The sequence below is a fragment of the Pelodiscus sinensis genome, chromosome 18, assembly GCF_052426305.1.
Source record: "Pelodiscus sinensis isolate ZL-2025 chromosome 18, ASM5242630v1, whole genome shotgun sequence".
Classification (NCBI taxonomy): Eukaryota; Metazoa; Chordata; order Testudines; family Trionychidae; genus Pelodiscus; species Pelodiscus sinensis.
This window is the reverse complement of record NC_143069.1, coordinates 7,855,107-7,869,032: the sequence shown is the minus strand read 5'-3', so window position 1 is coordinate 7,869,032 and position 13,926 is coordinate 7,855,107. Positions and strand designations below refer to the sequence as shown.

General features: G+C 61.2%; 1 protein-coding gene across 1 annotated transcript in view; it reads left to right on the top strand.

Annotated features, from left to right (window-relative positions):
• Nucleotides 1–13,926, top strand: part of LOC142823342 (uncharacterized) — a 142,395-nt gene that overhangs the window by 92,755 nt on the left and 35,714 nt on the right. The window contains exons 4-9 of the mRNA XM_089770389.1: nt 5,220–5,287; nt 5,387–5,492; nt 5,772–5,867; nt 6,034–6,138; nt 6,528–6,663; nt 6,896–6,990. Of these exons, the coding sequence (XP_089626515.1) occupies nt 5,220–5,287; nt 5,387–5,492; nt 5,772–5,867; nt 6,034–6,138; nt 6,528–6,663; nt 6,896–6,990 (606 nt within the window). The remainder of the gene's footprint in view (nt 1–5,219; nt 5,288–5,386; nt 5,493–5,771; nt 5,868–6,033; nt 6,139–6,527; nt 6,664–6,895; nt 6,991–13,926) is intronic.

Sequence of the window (13,926 nt, the reverse complement as noted above, 5' to 3'; positions counted from 1 at the left end):
GGCTGGGGAGAGGAGAGGAGTTTTCCTGGTTTGGCCCAGAGCGGCCACCAGGGCAAACTGGGGAGGGCTGGGCTCCAGCTAGTTCGAATTAAGTGGCTACACAGCCCTTAAATCCAACTACTGAATTCGAATTTGGCGTTACTCCTGGTAGAATGAGGTTTACCTAGTTCAAATTAAGTCCAAACTAGCAGTTTGCCTGTGTAGCACCTATGAAAGTTAATTCGAACTAACGGCTGCTAGTTCGAATTAACTTTGTAGTGTAGACATACCCATAGCTCCTATACAACTAACAGCTAATGGGTAGTCTCCAGTAGTTTAAAACTTGGGGCATTTGGAAAAGGAGGGGGAGCTACATGTGTGCGGGGTGTATTGTTGCCCTCTGCTGGATGGACTGTAAATGCTTTATCTATGTATCATATGCCCTATAGTGCTAACAGTTAATGGAGATTCTCCTCTAGCTCACACCTGGCATTTTCTAAAGTAATATATGTGTGTGTATGTGCGAGAGAGAGCAAGAGCCTGGGGGCTCCCTCATGTCTCCTCCCCATCCTGATCTGCTTGGCTTAAGTGCAGGAAAGAAGAAGTAGTGAGCTTTGTGTATTTGACATCAGGTGGAAGCAGGGGCATGGAGGAGTAGTGGGAACAAGAGCACTTGGCTTCTTTTCCTGCAGACTGAGAGGGGTGGGGACTGGGTTGGGCTGTATAAATCAGATGCCGCTCCATGCCTCAGTTTCCCCCTTCATACAATGCCGATGGCACAGAGAATGTTTGTAAAGTGCCTTGTTGTTAGCCCATGGGGCAGAGGGGGAAACTCGGTCTCAGAAGCAGACTGGGGGGAGGTAGAACCCCACCTAGGCAGCGCTGGTTCCACTACGTCACGCTGCCAGGCCAGTCTGAGTGGGTCCCTCTCTTGGCTGCTCCTCCCCCCAGGAGGAGTGTGTTACTCTCCATCGGCTGCAGGAACCAGCATTTCAAGGTCTTTGCCAATGGGCAGCCGTTCTGCAATTCAGCTCTGCCGCGGCTTCCAGCAGATCAATACACTGGAGATCGATGGTGCCGTGGTCAGGTCCTGTGCCCAATTCTGAGCCCGACCGGTGCCGCTGCCCAGACGGAGATGAGGGGCACACACACGACACCCCCTTACGGCCGCCCTCGCAGACCTAATAAACCTCTCCCTTTCGCAGAACGACTCTGCTCCTGCGTGGTTCTGTGGCCACTTGTGTGTGTGTCCTAGACCCCCTTTCTGCTCACCGCAGATAGAGACTCCCCTGCAGGTAGAGCTGAGTGCGACACCTGCACTGGGATGGGGTATTGGGATAATGTACTGACAGCTCCTCTGCGCCACCCCCCCTTCTCCTGCCGCTGCAACATCAAATTAACCTTCCTGGTCTGCCCCCGTCCTCCCTCCGGTACCAGGAGACCCCACGCATGATGGGAGGGGCTGCAAACTGGGGAGCAGGCTACTGCAGGGCTGAGGGCAGCAAACCAGCCCCCAGAGCCCTGCAGGGCCTGGCCACGGGGAAGGGGAAGGGGAGCATTTAGAGGTGGGGGGGGGCTGTGGGGAGGAGGACAACGGAGCCACGAGCAGGACAGGGGGTGAGCCAGCACCAGTGAGTCTCAGGGGGACTAGAGCCTCCAGGCCTGGCCCCCGTTGAGAGAGAAGCTCAGAGATTGGTACCTGGGCAACCAGGAGCCCCCCACTGCTTTGTGGGGTGCAGAACAATGACTGCTCCCGAGGGGGGAAAGGAAGGTGCCTGCACTGCAGGGCCACCCTGGAGAGACAGTATCGGTCCCTGGCAGACAAAGGTGGAACCAGCCCCAGGGCCTGGCCAGGAAAGAGCCAAAGTCTTGGGAGAAATCAGGCTCCATGCTCAGCTGTGAGTCCGAGTCCCACAGACACAAGCGCCCCAGGGCAGTGGTGGATTCTCCACATGTCAATGGGTCTAGTGCAGGCCAGAGGCCTTGCTGGGATGCGCTAGGGCAAAGCCCAGGGCTGGGGCCGGACGGGAGCCCGTCAGAGGCAGCAGGGCGAGTGGGAGGCTCTAACTCTTGCTCCTGGCCAGGAAGTCCAGTGCTGGGTGACACCAAGGCCACGTCTGCACTGCAGACATTTTGCTCAAGAACAACAGTTCTTGTGCGAAAACTTGTGGCACGTCTAACTGTACGTGAATTCTTGTGCAAGTAAATTTGCAGTAAAGCATCAGAAAAGAGGGCTTCTTGCACAGGAGTTATTCCTCTCCCCACGAGGAATAAGCCCCTTTTGTGCAAGAGCTGTTGTGCAAAAAGGCAGCGTGGACGGGCACCAGGGGCTTCTTGAGCAAGACACTTTTATGGCTAAAATGGCCATCAGAGCTTTCTTGCACAAGAAAGTGTTCACAATGCCATGGACGCTCTTGTGCAAAAGCCCATGGCAGGGTGGAGGTGCTCTTGCACGAGACCTTTTGCGCAAGAACTCCGGCGTGAAACAGTTCTTGTGCAAGAAGCCTGCAGTGTAGGGCAGGGAGCAGCCTATGGGGCTACTGGAGCTGCTGGCTGCAGGGTGCCCAGTGAGGGAGGGGGAGGGACCCCAAGTAATGGCTCCAACTTCCCAGGGGGGTGGCCAGAGGCAGGACATTTGCCTGGCAGGGTGAGGGGGGGCCAGTGACCTCACAGGGGCTTTGGGCAGCCCTCAGCATATAAGTCAAAGGGCAGGTGGGGAGGTGGTGACCTCACAGAGGGACCCACGTCTCAGGCTGATAAAGGGGGGGGCGGGCCCAGGGGACTTTGGAGACCCCCGGTTGCTTTAGCTCTGGTGCGTCTCCTCCTCACGGTTCATTCGTGTTCTGTGAGTTCCACATCCCGACACCTTTGTGAAGAAGGTAAGAGCCCCCAGGGGTTGGATCCCGCCCGGGGCCGGCTGGGTTCCAGGCAGGCCCAGCCCTCGGTCAAGGGCCAGAAGGTGATTCCTCACCTGGGCTGTGTCCTTAGCGCCACTGGGGCTTTCTCCTGGTTGGTTTCCCTTTTCCTCCATCCCCCCACATTTCTGCTCTGTTCTTGCCTCCTCTGTGACCTTCCCCTGCTGCCCCCCCAGCTTGTGACCCAACAGACTAGCTGAAGGACGGGGGGTGGTTTGCAGGAGCCGTGGGGCGGGGGATGCAGCCCCCATTGTGGGGACCTGGGCTGGAACAGGTCTATGCCGGTGTCTTTGGGGAGAACGCTCCAACCCCCACACCTTAGACTCTCCCCTGATTGGCCGAGCAGGGGCTGTTGATGGGCAGGAGACTCAGGTCCTTGCAGTGCCTGTGCAAGACCAAGCCGATAAGCAAGGGGCCATTTGGGGGCTGGGGGCAGTCGCTCTGGGGAGCTGGAACCCCTGGATTTCGCTCTGCAGGCTGCGCCCCAAGCTCCCCTTTGCTCCCCTCATTTGCAGCATGGCCAAACGCATCAGGCTGTGGTTCAAGAAAGCCCTGAAGATGGCCCCAGGGCCGGTGGGGAGCAGCTCCTCCGTCCCCGCGGGCGGGGAAGCTGAATCCCACCAGCTCGGGGCGACTCGCCCACCGGCCAGGCCCCCCCGGACCTGGCTCCAGAGGCGGCTGGGAAGGCGGGACCCAGCCCAGCGGGGGAGCCGGGTAGGGTGGCTCCGGGGCCTCCTCTGTGGAGAGAAACACCTGCCCCGGGAGCCCAGCCCCCATTACCACCAGGGGGCATCGCCCTGCCTGGCCCCCGGGGACCTGCCAGTCTCCGGGAGCCCCCAGCCCGTCGCTCCCCGCACCAGCCCCTGCAGCTGTGGGTCCAGCTCAGTCAGCAGCAGCGCCTGGGCCTCCAGCTGCAGCCGGGCCACCTCCTGCAGCCGCTCAGACCCAGGTGAGGGGCCGTGAACACGCTGGGCCCAGGGGCTCACCCAGTACCCGGGGGGAGGGGCGGGGAGGGGCAGCCCCAGTGTCTGCCCTGCAGCCAGGGCAATGGATGGGGGGGGGCTGCTGCTTGGCTCTCTTGTTCCTGGTGGGGGCTCTGCTGAGGGCGTTGGCAGATGTGAGGGTGGAAGGGGGATGGGTCCCTGCGAGGGGCGTGTGGGGCCCAACCTGCCCTGGGTCCCTGACATGGGGGGCGCGTGACCCCTGCTGGCCGCTGGAGTCACCCTGGTCCCTTCCCTCCCGCACAGAGTCCCCCTGCGCCTCACCGGAGCGCTGCCAGGAGCGGGTGGACTCCCGGGTGGAGGAAGGGGCCATCTATGACATCGAAGAGCAGCTCCACACCCGGGACACGGTAGGAACCTTCTCCACACGGGGGGGACCCGAGATTGTCCGGCCCCTTCCCAGCACGTCCCCCCCTCTGGGAGGGGCTTGTCCCTGGGGATCCCCCTTCTCCTGCATGACCTGGGCCCCCCAAGCTGGGGGCTCTTGTCATGCACCAGCTGGGCCCCCACAAGCCTGAGGCAGCAGTTGGGGGGGGGAGTGTGGGTGCTTGGACAACCGGCAGCTCCCACCTCCACTCCTGGGAGGCCTGAGCCCTGCAGCTGTCCGTGGGGGGCAGGCAGGCCCCAGGCTCACAGACTCTCTCTGGGGTGCAGAGCCCAGCCGCCCTGCAGCGGTTCCTTCTGGCCGTCACCCCCGCCTGCCTCGCCGCCAAAGGGGCGAGGACACCCTGGCGCCGCGCTGCTGCAAGGACACCATGATGGCCAGGATCGTGGTGAGCGAGTCGCGGCAGCCGGGAGGAGGGGAGGGGATACGTGGGGTAGACAGGGGTCTGCCTGGGCCATGGCGGCGGGTGGGGGTGCTGGAAACGGGATGGGTGGGGCCAGGAGTGCTGGAGGGGGAGGGGGAGGTGGACATGGGGAGGGCGGGTGGGGATGCTGGAGGAGGGAGGGACACAGAAATGGGGCAGGTCTGGGGTGCCGGACAGGAAGGGGGATTCGGGACAGGGAGGGGTCTCCCCGGGCCATGGGGGGGGAGCTGGAAGGCAGCCGAGCGAGCTGCTGGGGATGCGCCTGGGGAGCAGGGATGAGGAGGTTCAGAGGCTGGTCACCAGGGCAGGGAGGGGCAGGAGACGGCCTGGGGACAAGGATTGAGCTGGTCCCGGTTTGGGAGGGGGGTGCTGGGAGGGGCCCTGTGTCGAGCAGGGGGGCTACAGGGCAGCGGGAGGCAGTGGGGTTGGATCCTGCTGGGTGGGGGCGCTGGCCGCGTGAGCGTCTCTTGGGGGCCCCAGCCTCACACGCCCCTTTGTCTCCTTGGGTCTCCCAGGAGATCATGGAGGACTCGCCCCCCCCGCTGGTCTTGGCCGACTGCCTCAACGCCGCCTGCAGCCTCAGGTACCGACCCCCCCCCAGAGCAGATCCCCTGGCCAGGGAGTGGGAAAGTCTCTGTCTCCTGCTGCTGAATTAACAGTCTCTGCCCCTCTCTCCTGCCAGCACCTTGCAGCCTCCCCTGCGGGCCCAGCTCCTGAGCCCCCTGCTGATGGCGGCCGTGGGACAGACAGTGTCTGGGGACTGGCAGCAGGAGCCCATCCACACGCAGGTACGTCCCTCTGGGCCCTGCTCCCGGGCTGGGCTGGAGCTCCAGAGAGGAGTGGGGGGGGGGGCCAGAGGGAGGGAAGAAGCTGCAGGTTTGGATCCTTCCCTCCAGGGTTCCCGTTGCTCTCCCGGGGGGCCCGTCCCTTCCATGCCCAGCCTGGGCTCCTCCCTGCTCTGCGAGGCGGCTCAGACCCTGCTCAAGGCTGCACCCCGGAGCCAGCGGGTGGCCTGGATTCCCCAACCCCAACCCCCCTCTGACCCAGGGCTCCCCCTTGTCTTGCAGCTGTTCATCCGGGCCCTTCCCTACGACCTCCAGGCCCTACTGGCGAGCCTCCTCGCCGAGTCCCCAGACACCGCCCGGGTCCAGCTCATAATGGAGGTGAGCCCCGTGGGGGGGACGGGGCCATTGTCCCTGCTTCCTCGGGGGGCCGAGAGAGGAGCAGTGTCAGTGGCTGGAGGGGGGGGGCACAGTCCGAGAGGAGCCCCAGGCTCTGCCCAGAACCGGCGCCTCCCTACGGGTCCTGACCTGTCTCTTTCCCCCCCAGCACCTGAGCCCGTGGCTGGAGTCCCGCCTGCCCCAGGAGCGAGCCAGGGCCCTTGGCAGCACCACGGCCCTGCTGGGAGTCGCCACCACCCTCCCGGGGTTTGACGTAAGTGACCTCGGAGCCGGGGGGTCTGGGGCTGCAGGGCGCGGGGCTGGGAGCGTCCCCGGGAGGCAGAGGCAGGGCCGGGAATGGGCCGGGAATGGGCCGCGTTCTCCTTTCCCCGGGGAGGGGCGACCCTGGGCCCTTCAGGGGGGCTCTTGAGGGACTGGGCCTGGGGACTGGGGAGTGGCCGTCAGTGGATCCCCTTGTTCCACCCCCGGAGTGACCCTTCAGTCGGGGCCATTGCTCAGGGTTGTCTCCTCGCAAGGCCAGCCCCGCCCCGCCCCGGGAGGTGTCTCTGTCCGTCCCCCGAGCTCAGACCCGCCTCGGCGGCCGTTTGCATGGGACGTGCAGCCCCAGGATGCTGAGGGACCCCCCCTCTTCTCTCCCCTCAGAACTCCGCCGACTGGCCGAGGATGGGTCACCACGCGGCCCAGCTGGGCCTTTTTATTTCGGACCCATCCGAAGACGTCAGCCGGCTGGCCCGGGAGGGGGTGCACAGCCTGTATCAACTCCTCCTGCACCACAGGGGTAAGGAACCCAGCCGGGACCTGGGCCCCAGGGACACCCTGAGGGTGCCGGCGGCGGGGGGAGGGGACCCAGCCCTTTTCCCCCAGACTGGCCCAAGGGGGGATGCGTCCCTTTGTGTTCCCCTCCTTCTGCCCCCTGTGCCCCTCCATTTGCCCAGGGATGCCTGCAGGGACCCGTGGGAGGGGAAGGGCTCAGACCTGCCAGCAGAATGACCCTGTTGTGTGTCTTGCAGGCCTCAACATCCACCAGGCAGAGGACCTGTGGTGCAGGCACTGGTACAAGGAAAGATGGGTCCTGGCTCACAGCAACAGCGTGCGGGTGGGAGAGGTAAGGACACGCTGCCAGGGCAGGGCAGGGCTCGGGGGTGGGGCTGGCTGGGGCCCTCGTGCGGGTAGGACGTGGGGTGGGAAGTGGGGAGTGAGTCGCTGATCGAATGGTCGATGCATTTTCCCTCGGCTATTCGAGCCGTGGACAGGGCGGCGCTGCCCCTTTGTGACGCTGTCCCGGCGTTTCAAAGGGGCGGCGCTTCCTAGGGGCAGTGACGCACGGAGCCCGGATCTCCCGTAGGAGGGGAACCAGGGCGGGAGGGGGGGTAACACTTTTCGATGGAGGCTGCTCCAAGATGTTGGCCAGTGGCCTAGGGCTGCTCTGTTGTGCGGAGGGGGGTGAGGTCTGGGAGGGTCTTGGGGGCAGGAGGAAGGGGTGACCTGGGGCAGGGGTTGGGGTGCCGGGTGAGGAGAGCGTCTGGGTGCAGGGTCTGGAAGGGAGTTTGGGGGAGGAGGAAGCTGTTTTAGCCCCAGGAGTTGGGGCCGGGCTCTGGGCCGTCAGCTGAAACCTCCTGTGCTCTTGATTCCAGGTCTTTGGGCAGCTCTTTACACCAGCGAGCAGAAGTCTCAGCGCAGGGGGGAGGAGGGTGGAAATGCTGGGGGGCCCAGTACCCCTGAGTTCGCAGGGATGAATCTGACGGATTCTGCTTCCCTTGCAGCAGGAAGACAGCCAGTGAGAGCAGCAAGAGCTGAGGAGCCAGCAGCTGCGTCCCCCTCCCCCCAACCCTCCCAATTGTATAGAATTGTATTTACATTCTGATTAAATAACGTTTCAAAAAACATTTGGATCAGGCTTGGTCAATAATTTTTAATGGGGGGGGGGCATTTTGGCAAGTGGTCAGGGGCCACATTTCTACCGAGGGGTTTGGGGTCTGGGACGGGGCGGTTGGGTGCAGAAGGGAGCTTAGGGGAGGAGCCTGGGTGCGCACCGTTCATTGCATCATCACGCGGAGCCATTGTGCTTGCGCTGGAGCTTGGGTGACGGGTTTAATTTGAATTTTTACATAGATTAGGTGTTTTAACTTTATGAAACTTCATTTTAAATAAGGTAAAATGTTAATTTCTGTCTACCACACAGGGTTTCAAAGTTTTCTTTATTTAAGGCAGGGATGAGGAACCTTTTTTGTCTCCAGGGCCACTGACCCCCAGAAAAACCAGTTGGGGACCACACATGAGAAAAGCAAAATACAAAAACCCTTCTTCCAAAACCCACAAGCCTCACTGAGATGGCCCCCAACTGGGGCACCTCGCTGCTCTGGCGCTCCAGCCCCACTGGGGGGAGGGGAAGGGACAGGGAGGACTGAGGTTCAGGGATCCCTCATTTTTGGCCCCCCCTCAGATTGAGAGGGACCCGCAAATGCCACTCACCCTGGAACCCAGGAGAGTTAAACTGGCCTGAGGCTGGAGTGCCAGGGGAGTGAGATGTCTCAGTCGTGGCCACATTCGTGAGGCTTGGGGGGGTTGGAGGCGCCAAGGACGCATTCAGATAGAGCAGGGGAGCCGGCAGGGACCCTGAGAGGCGAAGTGGGAGTGAGAGCCCAGCCGGGGAGCCACAGGGAAACCAGAGTCAGTCTAGTATCTCTCAGGCAGCTGGGGTAGACACCCTCCACCCCAAACCCCAGCCTCCTGTTGGATCCTCCTCCCACAGTTAACTGCCCCTGAGTCTGCACCCAAACTCGCATCGCTGCCCTGAACCCGTCCCAGAGCCTGCAACCCGCAGCCTCTCCCGCGCCCCACTCCCCAGCCGTCCTGCACCGTAACCCCAGCCTCAGGCCAGCGAACCTGAGTGAGGGTGGGGGAGTCCAAGCAGCAGAGGGAGGGGGGAGTGGAATGAGTGGGGGCGTGGCCTCAGAACAGGGGCAGGGGTAGGTGCGGGGAAGGGGGCGGGGCAATGGTAGTGGCCTCTAATGCCCACACCCCTCCCTTCGGCATCGCTTATGTCCCACGTCCGCCCTCTCCTTAGCCCACAGCCGGTGCCAAGGCCCCGTGCCCAGGGCGGGGTCGCCCCTGTGAGCTGCCAGCCACACTGGGGAGAGGCGAGAGGGTCTGGGCTGCTGTGTCCGTTGCTGGCTCCTGTCAGGCCTTTGCACCAAGTCCTGGTGCAGCCTGAGCTCCTCCAACACCACCTGGGCAAAGGGAGGAGAGTCCCCAACAGCCTCCGTCACTTTGGCCTCCTGTCGGGGGAACATGCCCCCTGCAGCATGATCCCCCGTAGATCTAGCCCTCTGGGCACTCACACAAGGTCTCTACACGGCAGCTGCTCTGTGCCTAGTGCTGGCACTGCAGGGCCGCCCGCCGCTTTGCACCCGACCGTCACCAGGTCCCTTCCATTTGCAGGGCCGGCCACATCTCCTGCCCCCTAGGCCATTCGCTGCACCCTCGTCTCGCTCCTCCTGGTGTCTGTATCCGTCATCACCTTGGTGCTGGAGAGATGGGGCCTGCCCCAGCCTGCCGGGCTGCAAGGGACTCCTGTGGGGAGCAGCTGCATGGGAACCAGAGGCCCAAGAATGGGAGAACCCTATTGACCTGCTGTGAGCAGGAGACGGGGGTGGGGAGGGGGCTGGGGAGGTACCTGTACTCAGCTCTGAATGGGGGCTGGGGAGACACAGACACTGCTGATGATTGCTGCACAGTGGGCCCCTGGGTTACAGACTATGCCCAGGCAGCTCCTCCAGTCACTGCCTGTCACATTACTGGATCTTGAGGGGAGCAGCCAGATCACTGCTGCACCCATAGGTGGGGGTGTTGGCCCCAGAAAATGGTATAAAAGGGGGCCATGTGGGGTGCTGAATAGAAGCTTATTATCTGATAATCCTATGTGAGGGTATGTCTACACTACAGCGCTAGTTAATTCAAACTAAGCTAATGCGAACTAACGCATCTAGAACTAAAAACTAGTTCGAATTAGCGTTTTGCTAATTCGAACTAGCGCGTCCACACTGATTGGACACGGGGGCATTTAAGGGCAGCTGAAACCAGTTCTGGCAGGGCATCAGGTCAGTAGTTGCTTTGTGTGGCCGCTGTCTGAGGCTATCTGAGGCTCGTGCTTAAAGGGACCCCCCTGGACAGCCGGTTCTCAGCTTTTCCTGCTTGCTTTCCAACCTCGCCGAGGGACAGCAAAGCGTTGGTCTCTGTGCCCATCTGTGTCGGTGCTTCCCTTCGGGGGGGACTGCCGCAGGTGGCAACATGGAGCCACAGCTCGCCCTGCACCTTCGGTGCACTTTCTGGACTTGCTGCTGCAAGCCTGCCAGCAATGGCTCGAGGCTGCCTGGCACCACCTGGGGAACGTCAGCCCCCTGCCTCTCCGCCTGGCCGCCCTGGGGAGTCTGGACACGAGCAGCGACTGGTGGGACCGCATCGTCCTGGAGCGCTGGGACGACCGACAGTGGACCCAGAACTTTAGGATGAGGAGGGACACCTTCCTGGAGCTCTGCGAGTGGCTCGCCCCTGCTCTGAGCAGAAGGGACACTCGCATGAGGCCCGCCATCCCCCTCCAGAAGCGGGTGGCCATCGCCCTCTGGAAGCTCTCCACGCCGGACAGCTACCGATCCGTTGGGAACCAGTTCGGCGTGGGGAGATCCACCGTCGGAGCGGTGCTCATGCAGGTACGGCGCTCGTTGGCCACCGAGCCGGAGGGGAGGGGAGCTGCGAGGAGGGGATGGGCCGCCCCAGGGACAAAGGGGGGGGGCGGGAGGAGGCGAAAGCGCCCCGCACCGGAGGGGTCGGGCTGTCCCGGCCGTACTACACGCCGCCAGGGGGGTTGCTTCCGGGAGTGGGGCGCGGGGCACTGCCAGGGCACGCACGCTCCCAGCCACCCGGGCGCCCCACTGATTGGCGCTTTGCTGTGTCTCTCTCCGCAGGTGGTCAAGGCCATCAACCAGGTGCTGCTCCGCAGGGTGGTCCGCCTCGCCAACCCAGATTCTGTCATCCGGGGATTCGGCGCCCTCGGCTTCCCCAACTGCGGGGGGGCCATCGACGGGACGCACATCCCCATCCGTGCCCCGGAACACCAGGCGTCCCGGTACATGAACCGCAAGGGGTACTTCTCCGTGATCCTGCAGGCCGTGTGTGACCACCGGGGCCAGTTCACGGACATTAATGTGGGCTGGTCCGGCAAAGCACACGACGCCCGGGTGTACCGCAACTCCTCCGTGTGCCAGCGGCTGCAGGCCGGGACCTTCTTCCCCGACCGCCACATCAGGGTCGGGGACGTGGACATGCCCGTGTGCCTGGTGGGGGATGCCGCCTACCCACTGCAGCCCTGGCTCATGAAGCCCTACACGGGGCACCTCAATCCCTCCCGCCAGGCCTTCAATGCCAGGCTGACCAGGGCCCGCATCGTGGTGGAGGGGGCCTTCGGGCGACTGAAAGCCCGCTTTCGATGCCTCCTCACCCGTCTGGACCTGGCCGAGCACAACATCCCTCCCGTGGTGGCGGCATGTTGTGTGCTCCACAATTTGTGTGAGCAGAAGGGGGAGGCTTTCCTGCCAGCCTGGATGGCTGAGGCTGACCGCATGGCTGGACACTACGGTCAGCCCCGCACCACCGCCGTCCGGGAAGCCCAGCGGGGGGCCATCCGGATCCGGGAAGCCCTGCGGGAGAGCTTCCAGGTGGAGGAGGAGGACTGACCTCTCCCTTGCATGCCCCACTGGGGCCTTCTTCCACCCTACCCCCCCCTTCCCCTTTCCCCTCCCTACCTACTGTCAAATAAAGACACCTGTTTTTCAAACAAAAACGTCTGTTTATTTCACAGAACTGGGGTGAGGGGAGGGAGGAATGAAGGTGGGAGAAGGGAGGGGGAAACCTGGGACGAGGGAGCTGGAAGGGGAGGGGAGGGAAGGGAGGAAGGGAAAGGAAAGCTCAGGGGTGGGAGTCCGGCTGCCTCTCCCGTCTCGCCACACTGCGGGTCCGGGGGCGTCGGTGGGGAATGGTTGTGGAGGGGGGGGCAGGAGGGACAGGGGGTGTGGAGGAAGCAGGAGCGGGAGCGGGGGGAGCAGGGGAAGCAAGAGGGGGAGCAAGAGGGGAAGCAGGGGGAGGAGGAAATGGGAAGCGGTCCAGCAGGCTCTGGAGGTGGCCTCGCAGAGCACGGCCCTGCTCCTCCAGGGCCTCCAGACTCCTCCGGCGCAGCCTGAGGTCCTCCTGGACCCAGTGGTCCTGGAGACGGAGCTGTCGATACAGGAACCGGAGGTGCCACCTCTGGTAGTCCTCCTGGTTCCTGGCTGACCTGCTTGCCCGGGTGCGGTCGGCTGCTGCAGGCGGTGTGGTGCGCCCTGCAGGCCCAGGTGCTGCAGCTGTGGTGCAAGAAGACCAGCGGTCAATTACCCCAGGGGTCCAGGTGTGTGAAACCCAGCTTCCCTCTGCAAGGCCAGGGCCCCTGCAGGATCCCCAGCTGCTGCTCCGTGGTGGGCAAGGCCCAGGCGCACGGTCCCGGGGCTCCCTCTCGCCCCAGCCCCCCGTACACATAAGGGGAACACGAGGGTACTCACAGGTGGACGCCTCCCACTAGTTCGAATTAAGGGTCTACACAGCCCTTAATTCGAACTAGTAAGTTCAAGCTAGGCTTAATCCTCGTAAAATGAGGTTTACCTAGTTCGAACTAAGTGCCCCGTTAGTTCGAATTAAGTTCAAACTAACGGAGCGCTAGTGTAGCGCCTATGAAAGTTAGTTCGAACTAACGTCTGTTAGTTCGAACTAACTTTGTAGTGTAGACATACCCGTAGGGTGGATAAGGAAGCATGTGCATAGCTGTGGGGAGGGGAGGAGCAGTGCACATACGTGCACTTCCCTGCAAGCTGGATCCAATGAGGTTTTTCCCCTACCGTCAAAGGGAGCCGGCACTGGCTCCAATCTTGTGGTGGAGGGGGCATGATGCTGTATTGCCAGCACAGGCTCCCTGTTGCAGGTGGAGGCCAGCGAAGGGGTGCTGAGCTCAAGCTGTGAGCTTTGTATAATTATTTACTGGATCTAGGATTTGAACATCCACACAGTTAAAGATCCCATTCAAGTTCTTCTCATTTTATGCCTTGATTACTGCAACATCCTGCTCTTGGGTCTGAACAGATGTTATTTTCTGCTGCTTGAATAATGCAGACAGGCAGAACTAAACCTGGCACTTCTGGAGCTTAGTGCATGAGCCTCTACAGCTTGAGCTAAAAGCCAACAAGCTCTCAGCTAAGGCTGTAGAGCAAACTCATTCTCTCTTTCTGTAAGTGGTTTAAGTGCCACTACATGGGACAGTGAACCACCCCCAGTAGGTATGTGGGTTACACTTGCATTCAGTTAGAAGTGTCATTAGAGGAGGTTTTGGAACAAATAGAAAAACTTAATGTTAACAAATCTCCGGGACCGGATGGCATTCATCCAAGGGTTCTAAAAGAACTAAAATGGGAAATTGCTGAGCTATTATCTGTGGTTTGTAACCTATCCTTTAAATCGGCTTCCGTACCTAATGACTGGAAGGTAGCCAACATGACACCAATATTTAAAAAGGGCTCTAGAGGCGATCCTGGCAATTACAGACCGGTAAGTCTAACTTCAGTACCGGGCAAATTAGTCGAAACAATATTAAAGAATAAAATTGTGAAGCATGTAGAAGAACATAATTTATTGGACAAAAGTCAACATGGTTTCTATAAAGGGAAATCCTGTTTTACTAATCTGTTAGAGTTCTTTGAAGGGGTTAACAAATATGCGGACAAGGGGGATCCAGTAGATATAGTATACTTGGATTTTCAGAAAGCCTTTGACAAGTTCCCTCGCCAAAGGCTCTTGTGTAAATTACATGGCCATGGGATAAGAGGGAAGGTCCTTTCTTGGATTGAGAACTGGTTAAAAGACAGGAAACAAGGGGTAGGAATAAATGGTAAATTTTCCGATTGGAGAGGGGTAACTAGTGGTGTACCCCAAAGGTCAGTCCTGGGACCAATCCTTTTCAACT